Source organism: Podarcis pityusensis (genome assembly GCF_964106645.2).
Source record: "Podarcis pityusensis genome assembly, chromosome: 2".
Taxonomy (NCBI): Eukaryota; Metazoa; Chordata; class Lepidosauria; order Squamata; family Lacertidae; genus Podarcis; species Podarcis pityusensis.
In genome coordinates, this window is record NC_138029.1 from 84,730,950 (window position 1) to 84,753,534 (window position 22,585).

The 22,585-nt window shown below is 45.5% G+C and overlaps 1 protein-coding gene across 7 annotated transcripts in view; it reads left to right on the forward strand.

Moving 5' to 3' along the window:
* The window catches only part of LOC308472183 (monoacylglycerol lipase ABHD6-like), a 42,386-nt gene extending 20,205 nt beyond the window's left edge, over positions 1-22,181 (forward strand). For 6 of the 7 annotated variants that reach the window (XM_080996838.1, XM_080996835.1, XM_080996836.1 and 3 more), the window contains exons 2-9: positions 3,180-3,325; positions 6,278-6,434; positions 7,418-7,531; positions 10,323-10,455; positions 12,940-13,097; positions 15,096-15,150; positions 16,661-16,761; positions 19,242-22,181. In XM_080996838.1, coding sequence (XP_080852964.1) covers positions 3,207-3,325; positions 6,278-6,434; positions 7,418-7,531; positions 10,323-10,455; positions 12,940-13,097; positions 15,096-15,150; positions 16,661-16,761; positions 19,242-19,418 — 1,014 coding nt within the window. In that variant the 5' untranslated portion in view covers positions 3,180-3,206 and the 3' untranslated portion in view covers positions 19,419-22,181. Of the gene's footprint in view, positions 1-1,120; positions 1,552-3,179; positions 3,326-6,277; positions 6,435-7,417; positions 7,532-10,322; positions 10,456-12,939; positions 13,098-15,095; positions 15,151-16,660; positions 16,762-19,241 lie in introns of those variants that run through there. The other variant, XM_080996839.1, reaches the window with a different exon arrangement.
* The last annotated feature ends 404 nt before the right edge of the window (positions 22,182-22,585 follow it).

Genomic DNA, 22,585 nt, shown 5'->3' on the forward strand with positions numbered 1-22,585 from the left:
GTTAGCCACCCCTCCCAGTTTGGTGTCATCTGCAAATTTGATCAGGATGCCCTTGAGTCCATCATCCAAGTCGTTGATAAAGATGTTGAATAAGACCGGGCCCAAGACAGAACCCTGTGGCACCCCACTAGTCACTCTTCTCCAGGATGAAGAGGAACCATTGATGAGCACCCTTTGGGTTCGGTCAGTCAGCCAGTTACAAATCCACTGAGTACAAATCCACTGAGAATAGAATAGAACAGAATAGAACAGAATAAAAACAGAACAGAATAAAATACCTTTATTGTCAATGTACAAACTGTGTACAATGAAATTAACCAAGCCTCCCCTCCCAAACACTCAATCTCATTGCACTCTGTGTGCTTGTCGCACAACACACCAACCCCGAAAATCAGTTGCACTATATTATTTTCCATTCAGCAGCCTAACAGCCCACGGATAGAAATTGTTTTTTAGCCTGTTGGTACGACTGATTATATTTCTATATCTCCTGCCCGAGAGCAGAAGATTAAAGAGGTGCTGGCCAGGGTGTGAATCGTCACTGAGAATTTTTCTCGCTCTCCTAAGGCAACGATCCCTTGCGATGTCATCTAGCAGGCTCAGGGGACAGCCCATGATATCATGAGCTGTGTTCACCACCCTCTGTAAAGACTTTCTGTCCATGGCTGTCAAGCCAACGTACCACACTGTGATACAATATGAGAGGACACTTCCTATTGTGGACCAGTAGAAGGAGGTCATCAATTCTTGTTTAACGTTGTTCTTTTGCAAGACCCTGAGAAAATGGAGTCTCTGTTGGGCCTTCCCAACCACCTGAGTTATATTGTTTTTAAAAGTGAGGTCTTCACTAAGGTAAACTCCCAGGAATTTAAAGGAAGAGACTCTCTCCACACAACCCCTGCCTGATATACAACGGGGCTAGTTCCCCTCTCTTCCTCCAAAAGTCCAACACCATCTCCGTTGTCTTGCTAATATTTAGTTGCAAGTTATTCTCTAGGCACCATGTAGATACTTTTTGAACCTCCCCCCTGTATGCTGATTCATCTCCACCTGTAATTAGACCCATTATGGTAGTATCATCTGCAAACTTAATAATTACAGTGGATGGATCAGATGAAATACAGTCATATGTATACAGCGAGTATAGGTAGGGACTCAGCACACATCCCTGTGGGGTGCCAGTGCTGAGCTTCAGGGAGGTAGATGTAACAGGCCCAATCCTCACTGTTTGTGTCCGATCCTTCAGAAAGTCTTTAATCCAGTCACAGATGGTAGAAGAAAGGTCTAGTTCCATCAGCTTTTTGGTAAGAATGTCCGGAAGGATGGTATTAAAAGCCGAGCTATAATCAATAAAGAACATTCTAACATAATTCCCCGGTCTCTCCAGATGACTTGTTGCAAGGTGAAAGGCTGTAGCTATGGCATCATCTGTTGACCTATTTCTCCTATAAGCGAACTGAAGTTTATCAAAATCCGAAGGAAAACATGTCCTAAGGTGTTGAAGGACCAATCTCTCAAAGCATTTCATCACTACAGATGTTAATGCAATAGGTCTGTAGTCCTTTAGGCAGTTAGTTGCTGTTTTCTTTGGGACTGGGACAATGGTGGCTGCTTTAAAACATGATGGAACACAAGCCGTTTGCAGAGAGATGTTAAAAATGGTTATGCCATGGTAAAGCTTGAGAGAAGTTTTGTTGACTGATGTCATAGAAACTTAAATTAACACCTTTGGAACAGGGCAATGTGAGTTTACTGTTTCAAAGCTCTGCTGCTTCACAAATATTACGTGTATTTACTATTTTTATAGAATGGTTTTCTGTCAGATTGTCATGGGCAGTTTATATATTATAATACAGAAATGGCTTGCTGTGTAGGGGATGGGATACAAAAGGAAAGGAGAAGAAGCAGAAGCAGAAGCAGAAGAAAATCCATGTGCCAATTCCATATGTGGTGTCAGCATTGGCATGGTCAGGCAAATGCTGGAGCTAAATATGGCTGACATTGGCCTCTTCATTCATATATATATATATATATATATATATATATATATATATGTAAATAGACTCTCTGGGTGAGATAGCTTCAGCCTCTGCTTCCACATCATCTTCCTTCTCTTCAGTCCCTCTTGGATCAAGTCTGGCTCTAGGAGAGGCCCAGAAGCATTGGGAAGGGAAGTCCCTTTGCTTAGGCTTTACTGAATGAGTGCTGAGGGCAGAACTCAAACCAGGGAGCCTAGACTAGTGCAGGTGTTGGTCCTTCTCTTTCATTGCTGGCCTCTTGCTGCTGTCACCACCCATCCAGAGTAGTGGAGCCTTGGAGATACCTCTGCTTTCACTGCTGTGGGCTGCCAGCAATGGAGGAGAAGCATTGCCACCTGCAGGACTCTGGGTTCCTCAGGCCCTTTAACGCTTTCCCTTTCTTTCCAAGCACTTTGCGCTAGGAAAGAGAGAGAATAATTAAGGTGCTGTGGGGCTTAGAGGGCTACAGGTGGTGGTGCTCCTCCTACATCACCCACTGACTGGTAAACCTGCAATCCTTGCTTACAAACCCTCCAAATCTGAGCCTTCTTTTGTACTGTTCCATGGTGCAGGTGTTTAACGACCTGGGGGAATATTCACTTCAGGAGACAGTTTGAAGTCAGGAGGTGCTAAATGGCAGCCAATTCCAACTGTGCTGGTTGGGCTTTGCTGCCTCACCTTTCCCTCAGCTGCAGCCTGGTGGAATGAAATTAGTGATGTCATCAAGATTTGCATTTCTAGATGTGGAGATTTGAGTCAGGCTCACTGTGCTCACCTGAAGTACCAGACTCTGGAGTTCTTCTCTGGCTCGGACCAAAATCTGAGCCAGAGAAGTATTTCACTCTTGCCTCCAGTACCATCAGAGGCCACAGGGAGAGGGAATGAAAGGAAGAATACCTCCCATCCTTTTTTTCTCTACAGCCACTGACTCTCTCCCATCGCCTTTCTTTGATGCAGTTGCATTTGGTCTTAGAGCACAAATGGTGAGAAATGGTATGGAAACAGTCCAGGGGGGGGGTTTGCAAGGGTAGGGCAGGGTTTCAAAGCATTGTTTGTGGTCTGGAAAAGTATCTGTTGCATCCTGGGATATACTTGCCTTCTGCCTCTTGTTTATGATTTCCAGTGCTTATAACTGACCATTTTTAAAATCTATTTTTGCAGCTGAGGTAGAGCCACCAAGAGAACAAAATGGACCTTGATGTGCTGAACATGTTTGTAATAGCGGGAGGCACTCTGGCTATCCCAATTTTGGCATTTGTGGCATCCTTCCTTCTGTGGCCTTCAGCACTGATCAGAATATACTATTGGTAAGTTATTCAGAATCCTGGCTCTGATTGGTGTTGCCTTCCTAGAAAGCCTATGTACTTCCCAAAACGTTTGCCACAATTAGAGTGAATGATCAATAGTGCTTAAATTTTTTTAATTTAAAAACCAGTCTGAGTTCTTTTGGCAGCTGATTGATTGCAGCCTATTTGCATATGATGCTTCAGGAGCACCTCTTGATTAATGCCAAGTATCCAGATTGAGGAGGAACCTTCCACAAATCATGCCATAACGGAGGCTCATCCATGGTGGGGGCACACTCCAAGATCGCTCCCGTTCTGCCTTCCAAATTGGCAGACATGGGATTGTGTGACACTGCAGGTTGCAGTGAACTTCCTAGACCCCACTGGGAAACATCAGGAGGGTTTATGCCTCCCTTCCTTTCCCCACCTGAACTCCTTTACAGCCCCTGGAGGGGCTACGGAGAACAACCACCATTGAATCGTGGGCATTGCTAGAAACCGAATGATCAATACAGTGGTGCCTCGCAAGACGAAATTAATTCGTTCCGCAAGTCTCTTCGTCTTGCGAGTTTTTCGTCTTGCGATGCACGGTTTCCCATAGGAATGCATTGAAAATCAATTAATGCGTTCCTAGGGAAACCGCCTTCAGACCAGGTCCGGGGACAGTCTGTCCCCGGAGCTCTTCTGAAGGCTGGGGGGGGGGGACAAGGGCTTTTCTTCCCACCCCCAGCATTTTAAAAAACCCCAGGACAGCGGAGGACTTCTCCGCTGTCCGGGCGATCTTAAAATGCTGGCGGGCGGCATTTTAAATTCTCATTCTCTGCTGTCCCGGGGAGATTTTAAAATGCTGGGGGTCGGCAGCGAACGCTTCGCTCCCGCCCGCCAGCATTTTAAGATCGCCCGGGGCAGGCGGGGGGGGGAGGCAGGCGGGGGGGAGCAAAGACTTTTGCCCCCCGCCGGCCTTCAGAAGAGGTCCTCTTCTGAAGGCCGGCTGTGGGCGAAAGTCTTTGCTCCCGACCGCCAGCATTTCCCTATGGGCTTTCGTCTTGCGATGCAAGCCCATAGGGAAATTCGTCTTGCGAAGCGCCTCCAAAACAGAAAACCCTTTCGTCTTGCGGGTTTTCCGTCTTGCGAGGCATTCGTCTTGCGGGGTACCACTGTAGTTCTTAACTTCTGAATGAGCAGTAGTTGCAAAGGTTTCCTTTCCTTGATCCTTCTGTTGTTTAGACTCCTGCTTCAAAGGTCCCCTTTGGCAGTGGCGTCCAATGTAGCACTGTTAGTTCACAGTTGGAAGAGGTAATTGGCCAAAGCCTGGTGTGCATGTAGAACAGCTTTGGCCAACCTGATGCTCTCCAGCTGTGCAGGAGCTGATGAGAGTTGAAGTCCAAAACATCTGGAGGGTGTCAGGTTGACGAAGACTGACTTAGAACCATTTGGGAGCACGGAGCTCCTTCAACTTGTCCACTAAACTCGGACTGCCTTAAGCTGGCCAAACGGATAACGAATCCTTTTCTCATCACCAGTGCTGATCAGATAGTGTTTGTTCCTAAGCCTGCTTCACATATTCAGCTGAACTGGCTCATCTCTAGGCATGGAAGTATGAAACACTTATGCGCTCCCACCATACCTGTGGTGTTGGGTGATCAAGCATATAGACAGAAAGTTCACAGTCTTTCCCCCTGACCACCTCCTGAAGGCTTCATCTGCGCATACAGCCTCCTCATAGCAACACAGGAAGGTGCCTTTCACTAAGTCAAACTACTTGTCCATCTAACCCAGTATATTGATTTACTTTATTTATAAGAGTGCTTATAAGCTCCTAGTAAATATGGCAATGTACACTAAAATGCCGTAACATAAAACACAAGGCCAACGTACTTCTTAAAATACATGTATTTTCTACTCTGCCTGGTAGCAGCTGTCCAGGGCCTCAGGTAGAGGTCTTTCTGAGCACCTGCTGCCGTTCCTCCTTTTTAAACTGGAGGTTCCAGGGATGGAGCTAGGGACCTTCTGCATGTAAAGAAGGTGTTCAACTGCTGAACCAATCATAACAGTTGTAGTGTATGTATGTTGTAGGTTAGTGGAGTCGCACGCACACTCATTAACACTAGGCTAGGGGATCTTTGGCCCTCCAGATGTTGTTGGACTCCAACTCCCATCAGCCCCGGCCAGCATGGTCAGGGATGATGGGAACTGGAGTCCAACAACATCTGGAGGACCAAAAGTTCCTCCCTGCCTTACAGCTTCCTTATGCTTATAGAGGGGCTACTAAGTCTACATATGTATGTATAGATGCATAATCTTTCTTAACTGGGAATTTTAGATCCCTTCCTGTATAGATGGTTATTGCTGTGGCTGTTCCATTAATGTAAATGCTGCTGGGAGAATTCTGCATTATCTTATTACCAAAGCATGCCTGTTGCTAGGCAGGCCTTTATTACCCCGGTTACTCCGGCTGACTCGGAGGATTAGCTCCCCATGGGCACAGATGTCATTGGTTCGTTTCTGAGTGGGGATAAATTGCTTGCCAGGAAGGTTCATCAATCAGTAAAGCTATTTTAAATGCCTAAGCAGGGGAAATTGTTACAAAGGGATTAGAGAGGCGGCTCTGGTTGTTTCAGTAAAGGGAGAACTGTGAAAAAGATTGGCGCAAGGGAAAGTGGGAGAGGGTCACATTGTGATTTCACAACCTTGTGGGAAGGAAGGCATGGGATGCCAGGGGCTGTAGCTCAGGGTGGAGAGAGTGCTTCACATGTGGAAAGTTCCAGGTTCAATTACCAGGTAGGGCTGGAGAGACTGCCTGTTTGACACTGGGTGTTCCTAAAAACAAGTTCAAGTGTGGCAGTCGCGCTGCGGTCTCCTGCAGGGGGAGCAGGCAGTGGTGATTTGAATTCATTGCAGAAATGCTTTGCTCTTGTGCTGAGGCTGCTGTGTTGCAACCCTTCTCCTTTGTTCTGCCCCTGCTGCTGTCAGGTACTGGCGCCGCGCCCTGGGCATGCAAGTTCGATACGTGAACTACGACGACTACCAGTTCTGCTACTCCTACCGAGGGAGGCCTGGCCACCGGCCCTCTGTGCTCATGCTGCATGGATTCTCGGCCCACAAGGATATGTGGCTTTCTGTAGTCAAGGTACACTTCTCCTTCTCTATGAGGAAATAACAGTTTCACCTGGGAGGGACAACGTTCTGCTCTTGGGCTAAGTTGCAGCCAATTCCAGTGTGCCCTTGTCACTTTTCTTTTACTGATTTGTGTATGTATTACATCCCAAAGGTGGAGAATCTGCGCCCTCATTATGTAGATAGGCTCCCATCAGCCCAAAGTTCAGGGATGCTGGGAGTTGTAATGCAGTAACCCCCGGCTTCCCACTGCAGGTCATGTGTTCCTTCCATCAGCGCTGCTACAGGGGAAGCACCCATGTGATATAAAATCCATATATTAGTGTGCCAGCAGTGGGGTTGTGCTATCAGCCATGCTGAAAAAGTAACAGGTGAATCAGCCTTGAGGTTAAGTTCAAATGGTCCACTTGGTTGGGATCATGCCTGGCTTTCACCATGGGAAAAGGTAGGTACCACTTTCCTGGCCACCCATATGTTCAGTATGGAAAGCCAGCTGCTCAAAATGAGCATCCCACAGTCGTCCCTGTTAGTTCTGTGGAAAGTTTGGGCTGTCACACTTCTGTATCTACTGCGGAGCCACCTGTGCTCAGAATACTCCTATTTTCGATCCCTGTGAGGCTGCTGCTTGCTAACTGCAAATGAATTATTGTGATGAGATTGGGAGGGGAGGTTGCCTACTTGCTTACTTTGGGATTAGCCTAAAGTGCCTAAAAAAAAATAAAATCATATGCTGAGGACATTAGGATTCAGACAAAAGACTTTGTGGTAATGGCATGTGCGCATGCTTCTCTTCCTCTCTTTTATAAGAATTCTCTTCATATATTTTAGCTTTTAAGGAACAGCTTGCATGGGGCCAGTGTTAATACAATTCATCCGTTGGCAATGCAAGCGCTCAGCTCCACTTCCACCATGATGGCAGTGGTTGGAAATTTGTTCCGATTTGCTTCTGGTGGGATCTCTCCTCCATCCTAACCACATGACACTTGTTTCCTGCAGTTCCTTCCGAAGAACCTGCACTTGATTTGTGTTGACATGCCTGGCCATGAGGGTACCACTCGCTCATCCCTAGATGACTACTCAATCTATGGGCAAGTGAAACGAATACACCAGGTAATAAATGCTCCAGAAATGACCCTGGAAACGCTTGGGATGTTCTCTCTGTTCCACCTTCTTGAGTCCATGGACTGATTCAGAACTCACTGTTCGGAGGTGACTAGTGTTTTGATTTGGAGAGTCTGGGGAAGACTAAGCAATGTTGTAAAGAGTGATGGGAGATGGGTTACAGCAAAGCCTTGGAGATATATCCCAATATTTCAGTACAGCGACTCTCCCTTCTGAAAGCTCTCTCCTTCCTTCCTTCCTTCCTTCCTTCCTTCCTTCCTGGCCAGCAGACATGCCAGCTATTTACAGTCTCAAAAGATTCTCTTGTCTTCGTTCTGACTCTCAAATCCTTAATCTCTTTAATTCTTCACATCCTGTTCTGTGAAGATCTAAGTCCATCAGTGATCAAAAGAATTGGTTTGCAGGTTGTGAGGTGACTGTCTGTTTCCTCCTTTACAAAGGGAAGAGCTGCCATTTGAAGGGCTGTCTGCTAAAAGACTGGCTTAAAGAGAAAAAAAATCATGAGAGCAGGAAGGGCCGTGGCATTACCCAGGCATTACCTCCACAGCAGACTCAGCCATGTCTGAACCGCCAGGCATCATGGCCTTCCATCCTATGGCAAGATGGATAGTTTTTAAAACTTAAATTATTGCAACTATTTCTAAACTTGCATTTATACATATACAGTCAGCACATGGTAATTTACATAAATCTTTTAGCGTTGGCGTATTTCCCGTTTCCCTTTGGTGATATGTAAGTGGACACCCTTCTGACTGGGTGAGTAGTCAGTTCACGTTTTAACTGTGGGGTTTCTCTGTACAGTGGTACCTCTAGTTACAAACTTAATTAGTTCCGGAGGTCCATTCTTAACCTGAAACTGTTCTTAAACCTGAGGTACCACTTTAGCTAATGGGGCCTCCTGTTGCCGCCACAGTGCCAGCGCGCAATTTCTGTTCTCATCCTGAGGCAAAGTTCTTAACCCGAGGTACTACTACTGGGTTAGTGGAGTCTGTAACCGGAAGTGTTTGTAACCCGAGGTGTTTGTAACCTGAAGTACCACTGTATTCCAAAGGAACTGAATTGCGGAGCACGCCTAATATCTTCCACTTCCTTTCCCATCTCCCGTACATCCTGAGTTATGAGAAGTTATCAAAGAAGTAGCTTCTTTACCTTGCAGAAATGGCCCTCTCCTTTCTGTCAGCAGCTGAGCTGCTAATATGTGGCCTGCTTTGTCAGACTTGTTTATGCTCTCAGCCTTTCCATAAACATAAGTGGATCAAACATATTAAAAAGACAATTCAGAGCCAGGGTCTGAGAATCAGTGGACAGCCATCAAACTCTTAGCTCGTAAGCTTTCTCTCTGGTAAGAGGTTTGTTTTCAGTTGCTTTGGGCCTGTTCATAGGATGTGCTGGTTTTCCTGTCTGTCCACTTAGCAGTGTTGAAGGCCGCTGTTCTGAACCCCTGGGGACAGAAGCCCCATTTACCTGAGGGCTAAAATGAAGGGTGAGGAGGGGTGCACCCACAAGTCCCACCTACAATGTCACTGTGGACGTCGGGCGCCTATTCAAACCTTTCCATGTTGGCCACGCACGCCCTGAAGGGAGATTGGAGGAATCATCAGAGTTTACTTAGAATACTCCCTGTGATCAGGAGCCTTGTCTTAACAGGGTTTTGGATCTCAAGGATTCTATGTTCATTCCCTCAGACACATGTAGACATCCTCATCAGATTTTCCCTCTCAGCATGGGAAGGGAAGGTCTGAAGTGAAGCTGACTTTCATGGGGATGTTGGGGGCGGGGGCTTCTTTGCACACCCCTCCCCTCTTTTAACTCCTTACGCACCGAACATGCCTAGAAGCCCCCTTCAGACCTTCGTGACTGATGAGCAAAATTTTCCTGTGGGGATGAGGACAAAGAGGATGGGGTTGTGTGCACACAGAAAGCCAGCCTGGTGCAGTGGTTAGAGTGTCAGACTAAGACCTGGGAGACCAAGGTTTGAATCCCCACTCGTCCATGAGGCTCGCTGGGTGACCTTGGCCTAGTCACTGTCTCTTAGCCTAACCTACCTCACAGGGTTGTTGTGGGGATTCAGTGAGGAGGGGGAGAAGCATGTACGCCAGCTTGGAGGAAAGGTGGGATATAAATGAGATCAATAAACACTACCCTTTCCGCACATTTACTCTGAATATCTGAAGAGGCTTTTGATGCCTGTTTTTAGCTTTCCCAGACCTAGGATAGAATTTGGCTGCTGTTAAAGTTGCAGTACCTGCTCTGAGAGCCAGTGTGGTGTAGTGGTTAAGAGCGGTAGACTCGTAATCTGGGGAACTGGGTTCGCTTCCCTGCTCCTCCACATGCAGCTGCTGGGTGCTAGTCACGCTTCTTGAAGTCTCTCAGCCTCACTCACCTCACAGAGTGTTTGTTGTGGGGGAGGAAGGGAAAGGAGAATGTTAGCCGCTTTGAGACTCCTTTGGTAGTGATAAAGCGGGATATCAAATCCAAACTACTACTATTCTTCTTCTTCTTCTTCTTCCCCCCAGCACAGTTAAGCCAATTCCCCCCAAGCATAAGCAACACTAATGCTTTCTTAATACTACTGAAAGAAGAGCCAGGTAGGGCACTGCACATAACCTAACTTCCTCTGGGCTGCCCCTTAACATCTGTTATGGTGCTGAATCTCATGCGCTATTACTTGTGTGAGTATTACGTAATTTCCAAGCCAGTTCCCCTCATCTCTCCCAACTCTACTGCAATTGCTGCCTGCCCCCTAGTAACCCAAGTGTTGGTTTTTTTATCTTTTCAGTTTGTTGAATGTATCAATCTGAACAGGAAACCCTTCCATCTACTTGGAACTTCCATGGGCGGAAACGTTGCAGGAGTTTATGCTGCTCAGTACCCAGCGGAGATCTGCAGCTTAAGTCTTGTATGCCCTGCGGGTGAGTGCCACAAATGAACTTCGCCTCCTGAGGCAGGAGATGTGTCCACGGTCCATGTGTCTGGTGAATTTACTCAGGACGTGCACCAACCACAGGAGTTGATTGGTTCCTGACCTGGTGCTTTGGAAAACAGTCTGCTCATGTCAAAGGTGCTTTGGCTGCCTGGTGGAATGGCCACCTGACACGGATGCTTTAGTTGACACGGATGCTTTAGTTGAGATTCCTGCCTTGCAGGGGGTTGGATTAGATGACCCTCAGGGTCTCTTTCAGCCCTATGATTCTGTGATTTGGGCTGCGGTCAGTCTAAGTCCCCTTCTTTTCGCCACTGCCACCGCCACCGCCACCCAATTCACAATTCTGCTTTTGACAGAAGTGAATGAAATTTGCAGACCTCATAGCTGCTCCTGAGTGGCTAAAGCCTGCCAAATTGTAAGCAAATATGTCCAGGGGGTGTTGTGCTGGGCAGCTTCATTCTCCCCTACCCCCATTTTAAAAGTAAACATCTAAAACTTTATTTTGGATCAGAATTGGATTAAATCCGTAGACAAGGACACTCCTTCTGAAGGTGTGAATCCTGCCAGATTTCAGAAGGATTGCCTCAGGGGTTTACCTGAAAGGGTAGCCTTTACAGTTTGGGTGTGCAATTGATTAACACCTGTCAAGTTGCAAACAAAAGAGAAGTCCAGGGGTGTTTGTTCTAGGTACATTGTAAAGTCGATTGTGGAGGGAACAAAAAGGGATTGACTTTTTAGGTAAGATCATTCACTCTGATTACAAGACCAACTTGTCAGCCACAGTGAGGCTCTTCTTCCTGCTTCTCTCCATTGTGGTGTTTGCTACTCCTTCCCACATCTCTCCACCCTGATGTTATTTTTTCATAGGATAACCTGTACTTTACCTTTCAGCAGATGATAATATGCACCTTTGTTTATGTCCGGATCACTGAGGCACCACAAAGTGCTTCAGGGAACCCAGCTTCAATTTGTACTACCTCATAGACATCCCTCTTCATCCCTAACAAGCTGCCAAACCCTCCAAGACACATCACTTTGGCTCAGGATCCATCCAGCTTTGCTCCTATTAAAAGCTAGAATTAGGCTCAATGTTTACACGTTAAGACACTAGTTAAAAGCAGCATTCGTGTGCTTGCTACCTTGGCAACCCCCTTGCCCTTGTAGTTAAAGGCAGGCCTACATCATCATCATCATCAATACCCAATACAACCCCCCATTTTAAAAGGGCACTGAATATCAGTCAACCAAAGGCCTGGTTAAAGAGGAACGTTTTTGCTTAGTGCTTAAAGGTGTATAAACAGCCTTGGCCCAGTATACCTGAAGGAGTGTCTCCTTCCCATCATTCAGCCCGGACACCGAGGTCCAGCGCTGAGGCCTTCTGGCAGTTCCCTCACTGCAAAAGTGAGGTTACAGGGAACCAGACAGAGGGCCTTCTCGGTAATGATGCCCGCCCTGTGGAACGCCCTTTTCCCATCAGATGTCAAGGAAATAAGCAGCTATCTGACTTTTAGAAGATGTCTGAAGGCGGCCCTGTTCAGGGAAGTTTTTAATGTTTGATGTTTTATTGTGTTTTTAATATTGTGTTGGGAGCCGCCCAGAGTGGCTGAGGAAACCCAGCCAGATGGGCGAGGTATAAATAATAAATTCTGATGCTGATGAAGGAGCCAGGCAAATCTTCCTGGGGAGAACATTCCACAAATGGGGAGCTGCTACAGAAAAGTCCCATTCTGTTATAACAGACACGTGGCTGTTATTGGAAAGAGCAAATCAATGTCTAACTACCTTCTTCCTAATCCTAATGTCAACACATCAAAGTGCTGAGCATCCTGCAGGCCCTCCACCAGCAGCAGCACCCAGCAATGGTTGGGAAACGCAGCTCACCATGAGTCTGAGTCACCCTAGATGAAAGGTGGCCGACACGGTATCCCCCAGAGCAGGCATAGGCAAACGCCGGTCCTCCAGATGTTTTGGAACTACAATTCCCATCATCCCTAGCTAACAGGACTAGTGGTCAGGGATGATGGGAATTGTAGTCATTTAGAGGGCCGGAGTTTGCCTATGCCTGTCCCAGAGCTTGGATCACTGAACTCCTGTCAGTCCCAGTCAGTGGCCAGGGATGATGGTAATTGTAGTCCAGATACATCTGGAGGGCCCCACCCTGGCTATCTTTGCCTTTGATATCCCGAGAGGAATCCAAACGCGCAGGAGGTGCCTTGGTGACAGCCATGTATGCAACTCAAAGTGTCATTTCACCCTACGTGACGAACGTGGTGGTTCTGTACTTGGGAGGTAAGATTAAGTCAGGTCCTGACACCTCCACCCCCTCCTTCCTTGCTTGTGACTTTAAGAAATAATTGGCATGTTTTCTCTGGAAGGATTGTTGGAGGAATTAAAGGCTTGTCAAGGCCGCCTACCTATTGCGTTGCTTCTGGAGCTCAGCATATGGCTGTTCTTCTCTTTTTTCCTGCAGGGCTGCCGCCTGTCGCGGAAAGCAAATTTGTTAAGCTACTGCGGGAGCTGAAGGAGTCTAAGTCCCTCAGCCAGATTCCCCTGATTCCATCCACTCCGGAGGAAATGGCAGAAATGTTAAAGCTTTGCTCTTACGTACGCTTCAAAGTGCCCCAGCAGGTGAGAAGTATGAATGGCAGAGGCACCCTTAATTGGGAATCTTCTCTAGCCCCCTCACCCCCACCCCAAGGCTGTTCTTCTTAAGTCGAGGCTGGTTGCTGCCTTGGTAAACATTTGATTAAAGCAAAGTACAGTATCCACCCCCCTCCCGCCACCCACAATGTGGCCTCCTAACTGGTTGGCTTGTACCAGTTCTGAGGTAACATGCATTTTAATGAATGAATTCCATTTGTGAATCGCTTCCTATAAAGTGCCTTAAAGCAATTAGACAACGAATACAACAGCAATAAAAACAAGAAGTGTTTCCTATGTAAAAATGAAACGATTTCCTATGTAAAGATAGTTTCAAATCTAACACATCTACAGACTGGGGTTAAAAAACAAAAACAAAATCCAGTTATAGGTCTTGTTGAAAAAGGAAGGTCTTCAATTACTATTTATGAATGAATTCTGTCCCTTTAATTCTTAAAATTTTAATTCAGCACCTGTACAGCTGCTTCCTGGTCCCTAGGTAGGCTTGATAATAGGAAGTCCTATTTTTTTCCAACTTAGAAAGCAAAACTCACCATGAATCAGTACCTCAGTCACAAATCAACTGTACAAATTGTAACACTTGGAAATTAACACACTCTTGTACACCTCCTGTTTAGCTTTCTGGTTTCTGAGCTTCAGATATAATTCCTTATCTCAAAATCCATGAGGTCTAGCGGATTTTGAAAGCCATGGATTTGAACCTAACCCACGGTGTACTGATAAATTTGGAAGTGTAGGACCTCATCACAACAGCCTCCAAGGAGAGTCCAGGTTATATAACACACACTCATGCAACATAGCAAGGGACAGCCCTACTTTTAGCACGATGGCCAATATAATAGGATTAGCACAACTGCAACCCTATACGCAGCCTCCTGAGAGTGTGCTCTGCTGAACTCAGCGCCACTTGCTTCAGATTGTGTTTTAAATTTTCATCTGGTTGCTTCTCCACAGCATTAATTCTTCCCCACCTTTCTCAAGCTCTGTGCTGAATGTTCCTTAGTAGCCATGTGGGTGTTTGTACAGAGAGTAGATAGATACCGAGGTGCTATATGCAAGATACGATTTTTAAAACTGGGAAGAACAAGTGAAATGGATGTGGTGTGTGTGTGTGCAGTCTGTTCTGAAGAGCCAAGCTTTCCCTGAAAGGGAAACCTGATTTCCCTTGAAGTCTGAGCTGCGTGGGTTTACACAGCGCAAGCAAAGTGCGAAACAATTGCTTTAAAAATTGTGCAGAGCTGTGATTCATCCTCCCCTCGGCAATCTTTCCGAAGCAGAATTTTAACTTTCTCTATGTGGAAGATTTGCCCCCCTTTCCCCTTACAGTTTGGATGAGGAACCTGAGGCCCTTCACCTTTCCCCTTCCCTAGCCAGCGTGCCTAGTTATCGGGGACAATAGGAGTTGTAGTCCAGCAACTTCTGGAAGGCCTCAGGTTCCCCTGCCATGCCCTACAGATTTGTAATCTTTAGTTTGAGTGCGTTCCATGTTGGCTCCCATCCTTCTAGCAGCCCCAAAGCTTGTTTGCCCAGGTTCCTGCCTCTACTTGCTGCAGTGCGTCTCCAAGCGGGTTTACTCCTCAGCTGCGTTATGCAATGCTCAAGAGTCCTGATTGCCAGCATGGATTCTGTGGTGTGTCCAGAAAACCGCTCCTACTGGGAAAGAGAGGGGGAGCAGATGGACATGGTGTGCTTGCCCTGTTATGTAACATAGGGACATAATAAGAGCCCTGCTTGTTCAGGCCAGGGGCCTGTCTGGTCCAGCATCATGCTGTCTCACAGTGCCCAACCAGATGCATGTGGGAAGTCTGCCAGCAGGCCCTGAGCACAGCAACACTCTCCCCACCTGGTGTGGAGAAGCACAATGCCGCTGACAGTAGAGGCAGAGCATAGCCATAGTGGCTAGAAGCCACTGAGAGCCTTGCCCTCCACAAGCTATTCTTCTAAGACGCCATTATGTGTTTGTAGATCCTGCAGGGCCTCGTCGATGTCCGCATCCCGCACAATGATTTCTACCGCAAATGTAAGTGCATAACGTCCTTTCTCTAGCTTGGGATTGGAATTGGTGCTGGTCGCTTCTGTTATCTGAAGGTGCAGGCTACACCGTGGGTCGGATGCTTGCCTGCTCCCCCCACTCCCCATGGTGTGATTTGGTTTTAAGGCCCATGGGACGGCAGCTTTGCCCAGTATTGAAGCAGCGCACCTGTTAAAAACATCTTTAAGGAAATGAAACAGTGGGGCTTTGTGTATGCCACCATAGGAACAAAAGAAGAACTCCTGTGCCTCAGACCAAAGGTGCACCTGGTCTTAGCATTCTGTTGCCAACAGCAACCAGCCATATACCCTTGGAAAATTTACAGGCCAGAAACGAATCTCATGGTCATACACAGAGATGGAGAGAACCTCTGGCCCTCCAGAATCAGTGCGACCACAGCTGCATTCACACGTGGGGTTTACTGCGTTAGTTCAACTGATTGTAAGGCTAGCGCTTCGGCCCCACTTTCTAACATTCTTTTTCGCAGTGTGTACGCCTGTTCCACCGCTTCACCACCACCATGTTGCGGTGAACGTCATTGACACATGTCATTTCTCTATGCTGTCCTTCTCCCTCTAAGTTCTGCCATTCTTCTAGGATATGCCTTTTGGGCATGACTTTCTGTGCTGAAATAACAAGGCACGTTCATGTTAGGCCAAAAACAAACAAACCCCAAAGCGTGGACAGGGAGCACTGTGCATGCTGCCTCACGACTGGTCACGTGAGCCACTGGAGTGTGAACCTGTGGAAAAGGCGGGAAGATTGTCATGCAGAACTCCCGCAATTTTCTGGGTCGAGGGGCCTGCAAACTGATTTATTTTTTCTGGGGATGATGGGGATTGTGGTGCAACAACACCTGGGAGGCCACAAGTTCCCCATTCCTGCCATGCCAGACACTTTCCCCTGGAATCGAGTATCACCAGATCAACAGCCTCCTGGATCTTGAGGTTCTGTTTGACTGTTGTGTCTCACAGCAGAGGTTTGGAATTGCAGGCACATAGCTTAGGGGTGGAGAACCTGTGGTCCTCCAGATAAAATTAGACTCCAAACCCTATCAATCACAGCCAGCATGGCCAGTGCTCAGGGATGATGGGAGTTGTAGTCCAGCAACTTCTGCAGGGGCATGGATTCCCACCTATGACCTAAACTATATGGGGAAGTGTTGGCGTGGGTGGCGAAGAACAGAATGTGGGGATGCAGATTTTGATGTCAGACACACATCAAGTGACTTTGAAGAAAGGGAACTTCCTCCAAAGGCTTTTGCGCACATCCATCTCTGGCCAGGAAGGTTTTCCTTTTGTGATTTATGCCGTGGGAAATCTTTTTCTTCTTTCTGCTGTTTCATTGACCCAAACTGCATGATGGTTTTCTTTGGGCGGGGAGATAGGAGTAAAAGGTTAAAAACCCAGCTCGTTAAAATTTGAGTTGTGTGCAATGAAGCTGAGCTAGACTGATTTTCTCTCTCTCTCCTCCTCCTCCTTTTTCCTCTTCTGGAAAGTGTTTTTTGAGATTGCAGATGAGAAGTCCGTCAACTCACTTTATGAAAACATGAGCAAGATCAAAGCTGCAACGCAGATCATCTGGGGAAAGCAAGATCAGGTGCCTCAGCCAATTTGTTTCTGCTTCCTTCTCCTCTTCTCTTCTTAGTGCAACATGTAAAGAGAAATTAGAACAGCAGAGTAACCAATAGGGAGAGCAGGCCGTTAATGACGGCAACTTAAAGATTAGCAAACGTGCTATATGGTGTAAGACCAAACCCCACCTCATCAGATTGGGGAAGCTGCTTTTGCACCTGTCTTCTACCGCTCATTTTCCTTGTATGTAATGTGTGAGAACAAAAGATCCCTGCCTGCTCAAGTGGACTTTTGTCTTGATTAAATGTAGTGGGAGATGAGGGGATGATATTGGATAAGAGAATTGCACATAGAGGCAGAGGAGAATTTTGTTGGTCCACATTTTTAAAGAGACGGACGTAACTTGTGCCTTGTGCAGATCAGAACACCATTATTCTTCAGATTTCCCCCGTCTAAAAAAACTTAATGAAATGTGTAAAAATAAAAATGCATTTTTGGGTGAAATACATTTAGAATTGCATACGCTGAAGTAAAATATGTATTTAAACAGTAAAATACATATTTAAATACAAGTTTTATATAGTTAAAAATAATAATCATGGGACAGAACTCGCTTTTTAATGAATGCGCGCATTCAAACTGCACTTGTTCCTCTAACGGAGCTACAATTCCCAGCACCATTAACTGACTATAGTTCCCAGGATTCTTTGGGTTGTATGTTTGTGTGCTATAAAAATATGGAGTGTACACAGACTCAAGGTGCAAATCGACTGATCTGCCCATTCCTTCTGCATTGGACACGCCAAACTCTTACATGTGCTCAAAGATTTCCCCATTCATTTCGGCAGAGGTAGCAGACCCGTGCGCATATTCCTGTGTATACAAATTTGCTGGCTCCATTGAATTGAATGGGAATGTTGTGCTCCCACACCTGTACAAAACGGTTGGATGAGGGATGAGTGAGGGCTGTATGATTATTTTTTTTTTAAAAAAGGTTGCGCCGAATACTACCAATTCACCCTGAGTTCCAAATGTGTTTTGAGAAAAGGTACCATTAGCACAAGATCTGTAAGTTAGCGAGAGAGACGTTGCCATGACAACTAAAAAGGGGAACTGTTCAATGATTTGCTGGCACAGTTAAGAAGAAAGCTGAAAAATGTTAACTAGGGAAGGAAATGAGGGGAATGTGAAGAAATTATCAGTGAGTAGGAGGAGGAAATGATTGTGTATGGAGGAGCGCCGTTGCAGGGGGGGTGGGATGGGGACGGAGGGCAAAGCTGAATGTAAGCAAGGCTGATTTGGATGAGCAGGTACAGAAATTGGTTTGGGGGCTAAGAATATGTAGTGTTCAGAAAGCCTCCAACAATCGTATCCTATTTCCTGCTGGTAGTTGATCTCTTTCTCTTCTCCCCAAGCTTGCCTGTCCCTAGTTGCTGAGCAACTGCAGCAATGCTGGAGCGGGTACAAATCAGCCCTGCCTGCCGAGATATTTTTGGTCCACAAGAGTTGACCATGATGAGCTGCTTCAAATGTCAAGAAGTTCCAACACTGACAGCCGCTCTCATGAGACCGATAGGCAGTTTTAACATTTGTCCATGACGCTCTGTGTGTTTGTTCGTGGGGAAACGGTAGCTCACTGTGGTTTCTGTGTATGCTCATGTGCTTATGCCACACACACAGAATGAAACAGCGTGATTGTTGAATGGGGCACTCCTTAGCGACAGATCTGCAGGCAAGGAGGAAATCTGTGGGGAACTGAGGGCAGGGCAGAGGTCTTGGGAGATAGAGATGGAGCAGGAGACAGATCTGTGTGAGATTTCTTACGGCATGAAGTCTTCCTGTGGTTTGGCACCATAGAAATGAACTGTCATCAGGAAAAAATGAATGTGGGTTGATGCAAATCTGGGGGATACACCAATACAGTGTTTGGGTTATATATTAAATTCAGGTTTAGTGCTCAGCTGTCGAGAGTGTGAGTGTGTGTCTTCTTTGTTTTTGCATCCCCATTATCTTTGGTTTCCTCCTTCAGTTTGGTCGAGTGTTGCTGTTTACATATGGGCCAAACTAACCGTGGCACAACTGGATCAGTTAGCAGTTGTGTGAATGCAAGAGTGAATGGTAAGAGTGTGGGGGCCCTGATCAGAACCTGGGGTGCAGCTTTGACACCTCCTCTGCAATCCAAATAAAGATCACTCCCCCCCAAAAAATACCCCACATGCCCTTGCTATTTGTATTGGGCATTCCATTAGAGCCAACTTTGTTTAAACGTCAGTCTTAATTTAAAAAAAAAACAAAACGCGCCATCCTCAAGAGGCACATTATATCACAATGCTAGCCTTTATGGAATGCTTCTTCTGACAGTTTTTCTGATCCAGGCCAAGGAACTGAGCAAAAGGTTGCCCTCTGCTTCCCCTTTGGCATGTTTCTACGGTCTTTTGACAAGCATGTCGTCCACATGAGTGACACCAGTTCCTCTTTAGTTGAATCCTTTTTCTCCTCGTCTAGGTCCTAGATGTTTCAGGAGCGGACATCCTAGCAAAATCGATTCCTGGCTGTCAGGTACACATTCTGGAAAACTGTGGACACTCGGTAGTCGTGGAACGGCCCAGGAAGACGGCAAAGCTCCTCCTGGAGTTTTTAGCTACGGTGCAGAATATGGATCACAATAAGAAGCTGGCTTGAACCGCCCACTGTCAAGTTGAACCCTTAAGCTAGATGTTTCAGTTATGATGAAATACTGCTGATTTGATCAATTCTCAGGGGTCTCATACAGAACTTGGTGACTGTGCCAAAATCCCTGAAGAAACCAGATTAATTGATATATTTAATTTGTAGGACCGTCAGTGAGGTGGCTCATGGGATACTGAGTCCAATAAAGTCCAATAAAGTTTACATTATCCAGATATTTTGGGTGTAGTAAAAGAGCCATCAGAGTTATGACTCTAATTTTTCCGTTCAGGCACTTTCCGTCTATTTTTTGATAACGTTTCCCACTCCTTTCTATCCAAGTTGGGCTAGATAACATGCATGCTAGCTAGACAGAGTCAGGAGAGCCTCTGACCTATTACCTTACCTTGCCAGAAATGTACCCATTTCTTAGACTGTCTTTGGTAATTTTTCATTGAATTGTAAATCTAGTAACATGAGAAGAAGCTGGAATAAGGACAGATCTTTCAGATTCTTTCTGACTTTAGTGAATTTCTTTGCGAAGTTCCTGAAGTATCCGGAAAGTATGTACCCTGCATATCCATTGGCCTTTACCTTTAGCACCCATGTAATATAATTATTTATATATTAACTAGACTATGACCTCAGTTCAGAAAATTCTATATCACAGAATGTACTGGCCACTCCTAGGTTTATGCAGCTGTGTTATGTGATCTAGCATAATATCTGGCTAATTGGAATGTAGATGCCAATGACATTCATCTTGAAACATATAGGAAAAATCAGTAAGGAGCAAAACTTCATAGACTGAGAGCGAAGGGATGTTCCTGCCTCTTAGTATATATGGCCTTGCATGATAAACAATTGTTACAAATGATTCTTAGGATCCAGGTGGTTGCTAAAGTGCTGTTTATGTTGCTCATCAATTTATGATTTCAGCAGAGAAGGAAGGCAATGCATAAAATTTTAAGGGCACGGAAGTTTTGGAGAATCTGCAACTCTGCAATGTTTACACTGATTTATTATGGATGAGTTTTTGTATCCCTCAAGAGCTCCGTTTCTTACGTATGTACTGCCTTAATAGTCAGTAATGCTGAAATAATTGGTATAATCTGATTTGAATCAGGAAAGGTTTTTTTATGGTTGTAGTATTCAAGCAATTTTGGGGTAACTGGTTTCGGGATTCAGACTCAAGGGGGAAATTCACTGACTATGTACTAAACAAACACACACACAGAGCTTAGGTCTACTGAAATCAACAGGACTGTTCCTGATTCAAGCGGTTAGCATATTCCCTGTGAAAAGTGATCTTTCTGTGCAGTTAATAAACCAAGCGGAGCCATTTCTGGAGCCATTTTTTTCCATCTAGATGGGACTTTCTCCAAGCAATAATGCTGTATGTAGATAGATGCACAAGTGATCCAATTCAGGTTAAAGTTGGGATGAGCTGTTTTCTCAGCTCTTTTCTTAATTGTTTGTTCTGCTGAGTTATTTCGATGTAAATAATTGAGTTTCTTAATGAATTCTGTGAATTCTGTGAATGGTAATGTCTTGGCTGGGAGGGGAGGGGGGGAATGTCTACATGTAAAAATAAAATCTAATTAGGGTACTCTAAAGTGAATTCTTTATCAGATGCATTTTCAAGTTTATTGGACCAGAGCTTAGAAAATCTGATCAGCCTTCCTTCTTCTAGGTATTTGTACTCATTTGCAGTTTCAGCTCTTTAGCTGAGCAAAGTTTCTGAACCAGGTTTGTTTCATCTTCTTATTTGTGATGCTCCTTTTTAAAAAAACCAAACCAAAACAAAACAAAAAAACCACACACATTAATGAGGTTTCTGAAAATCTCCCATACTGAGAAACACACAGCAAACATCATTGTCGAGTCTACAGTAGCTATAATTTACAGTGAGTGGTATGGGTACTTAGGCAGTAGTGTAGTGGTTGGGAACCTGTGGCTCCCCAACAGTTGTTGGACTCCAGTTCCCATCAGCCCCAATTGGCATGGCCAACAGCCAGGGATGATGGGAGTTGCAGTTCTGTATCATCTGGAAGGCCACAGTTTCCCCATCCCTGCTTGTAGCCTATTGTACGCTTACTCCAGAGTATCCCTAATAAGTCAGTGGATCCGTTCCAAAGTATGCTGATTACATATTGCAACTTCAGAATGATTTTGTAGGCACACTTTGGTTCTCAGCGTTCCTTCTGCTTTTCTGTGGGGCTGCTGAGTTCATGGGACCATAATGTAGTTGTATGGCTACTCCATTTCTTCCCCAGTTGAAAGTGCTAAAGGTTTGGTTTCTTCTAATTTGTAAGTATTTGTGTATTTTAAACTTGCGTTTATGACTGCCATAGTACCTTTTGAAAAGTGATACATAGCATCCCTGTGTTTGAGCCATTGCTGGTCTATCTCTTGCACAGGTGGGGAAAGGAAACTTTCCACCTTTTTATTCGAGGGGATCGGGAAAATGTGTGCTTTTATCCAGTAATTGCTTTATCAACATTGCTGCGACTGATGGAAATAAAAACAAAGGGTGGTATCCAACTAAGACCTACTTAGAGCAGACTTGCTGGAATTAATGGACACGACTAACTTAAGTACATGGATTTCAGTCAGTCTGCTCTGAGTAGGACTTGGTCATCTGCCACTCAAAGAGACTGGCATCTTAATGCCTACAAAAACCAGAGGAGTTAGAATTTTATTTTATTTTGGTATGGCTTTCAGAAGTCAGTGTCATGTCGGCAAAAGGACTTAATTAAAATGTAAACTGAAAGAAAACTCTAGTTCTCTTTTAAATGTTTTCATAATACTGGGACCTTATTCAGTTTGCAATCCACCCCCTCCATACTAAATATCCTCACGCTAGAGATAGTCTTGATATGCTATAATGCTTGTTTTTATGCTTGGATTTAAAAGAGAATGTGAGTGCATGTGTGAATGGACAGCAAGTGCAAAGACGGGGAGAAACGGGGGAAGGCATCTCCAGAGACTGGCACTCCACCCCTACAGGGATGGAAGCCTTGGCAAAGGCCCATTGATGCCAGCCTCTGGAAACAGTTCTGAGTAAATGGCGTCCTGTTTGTAGGCAAATGGATCATCTACATCCAAACCTGTTTAATTCTATTCCCTTCTTGGGCCATTCAGGTAAAGAAATGTGGAGGCACTTCCAGACTGCCTCTTAT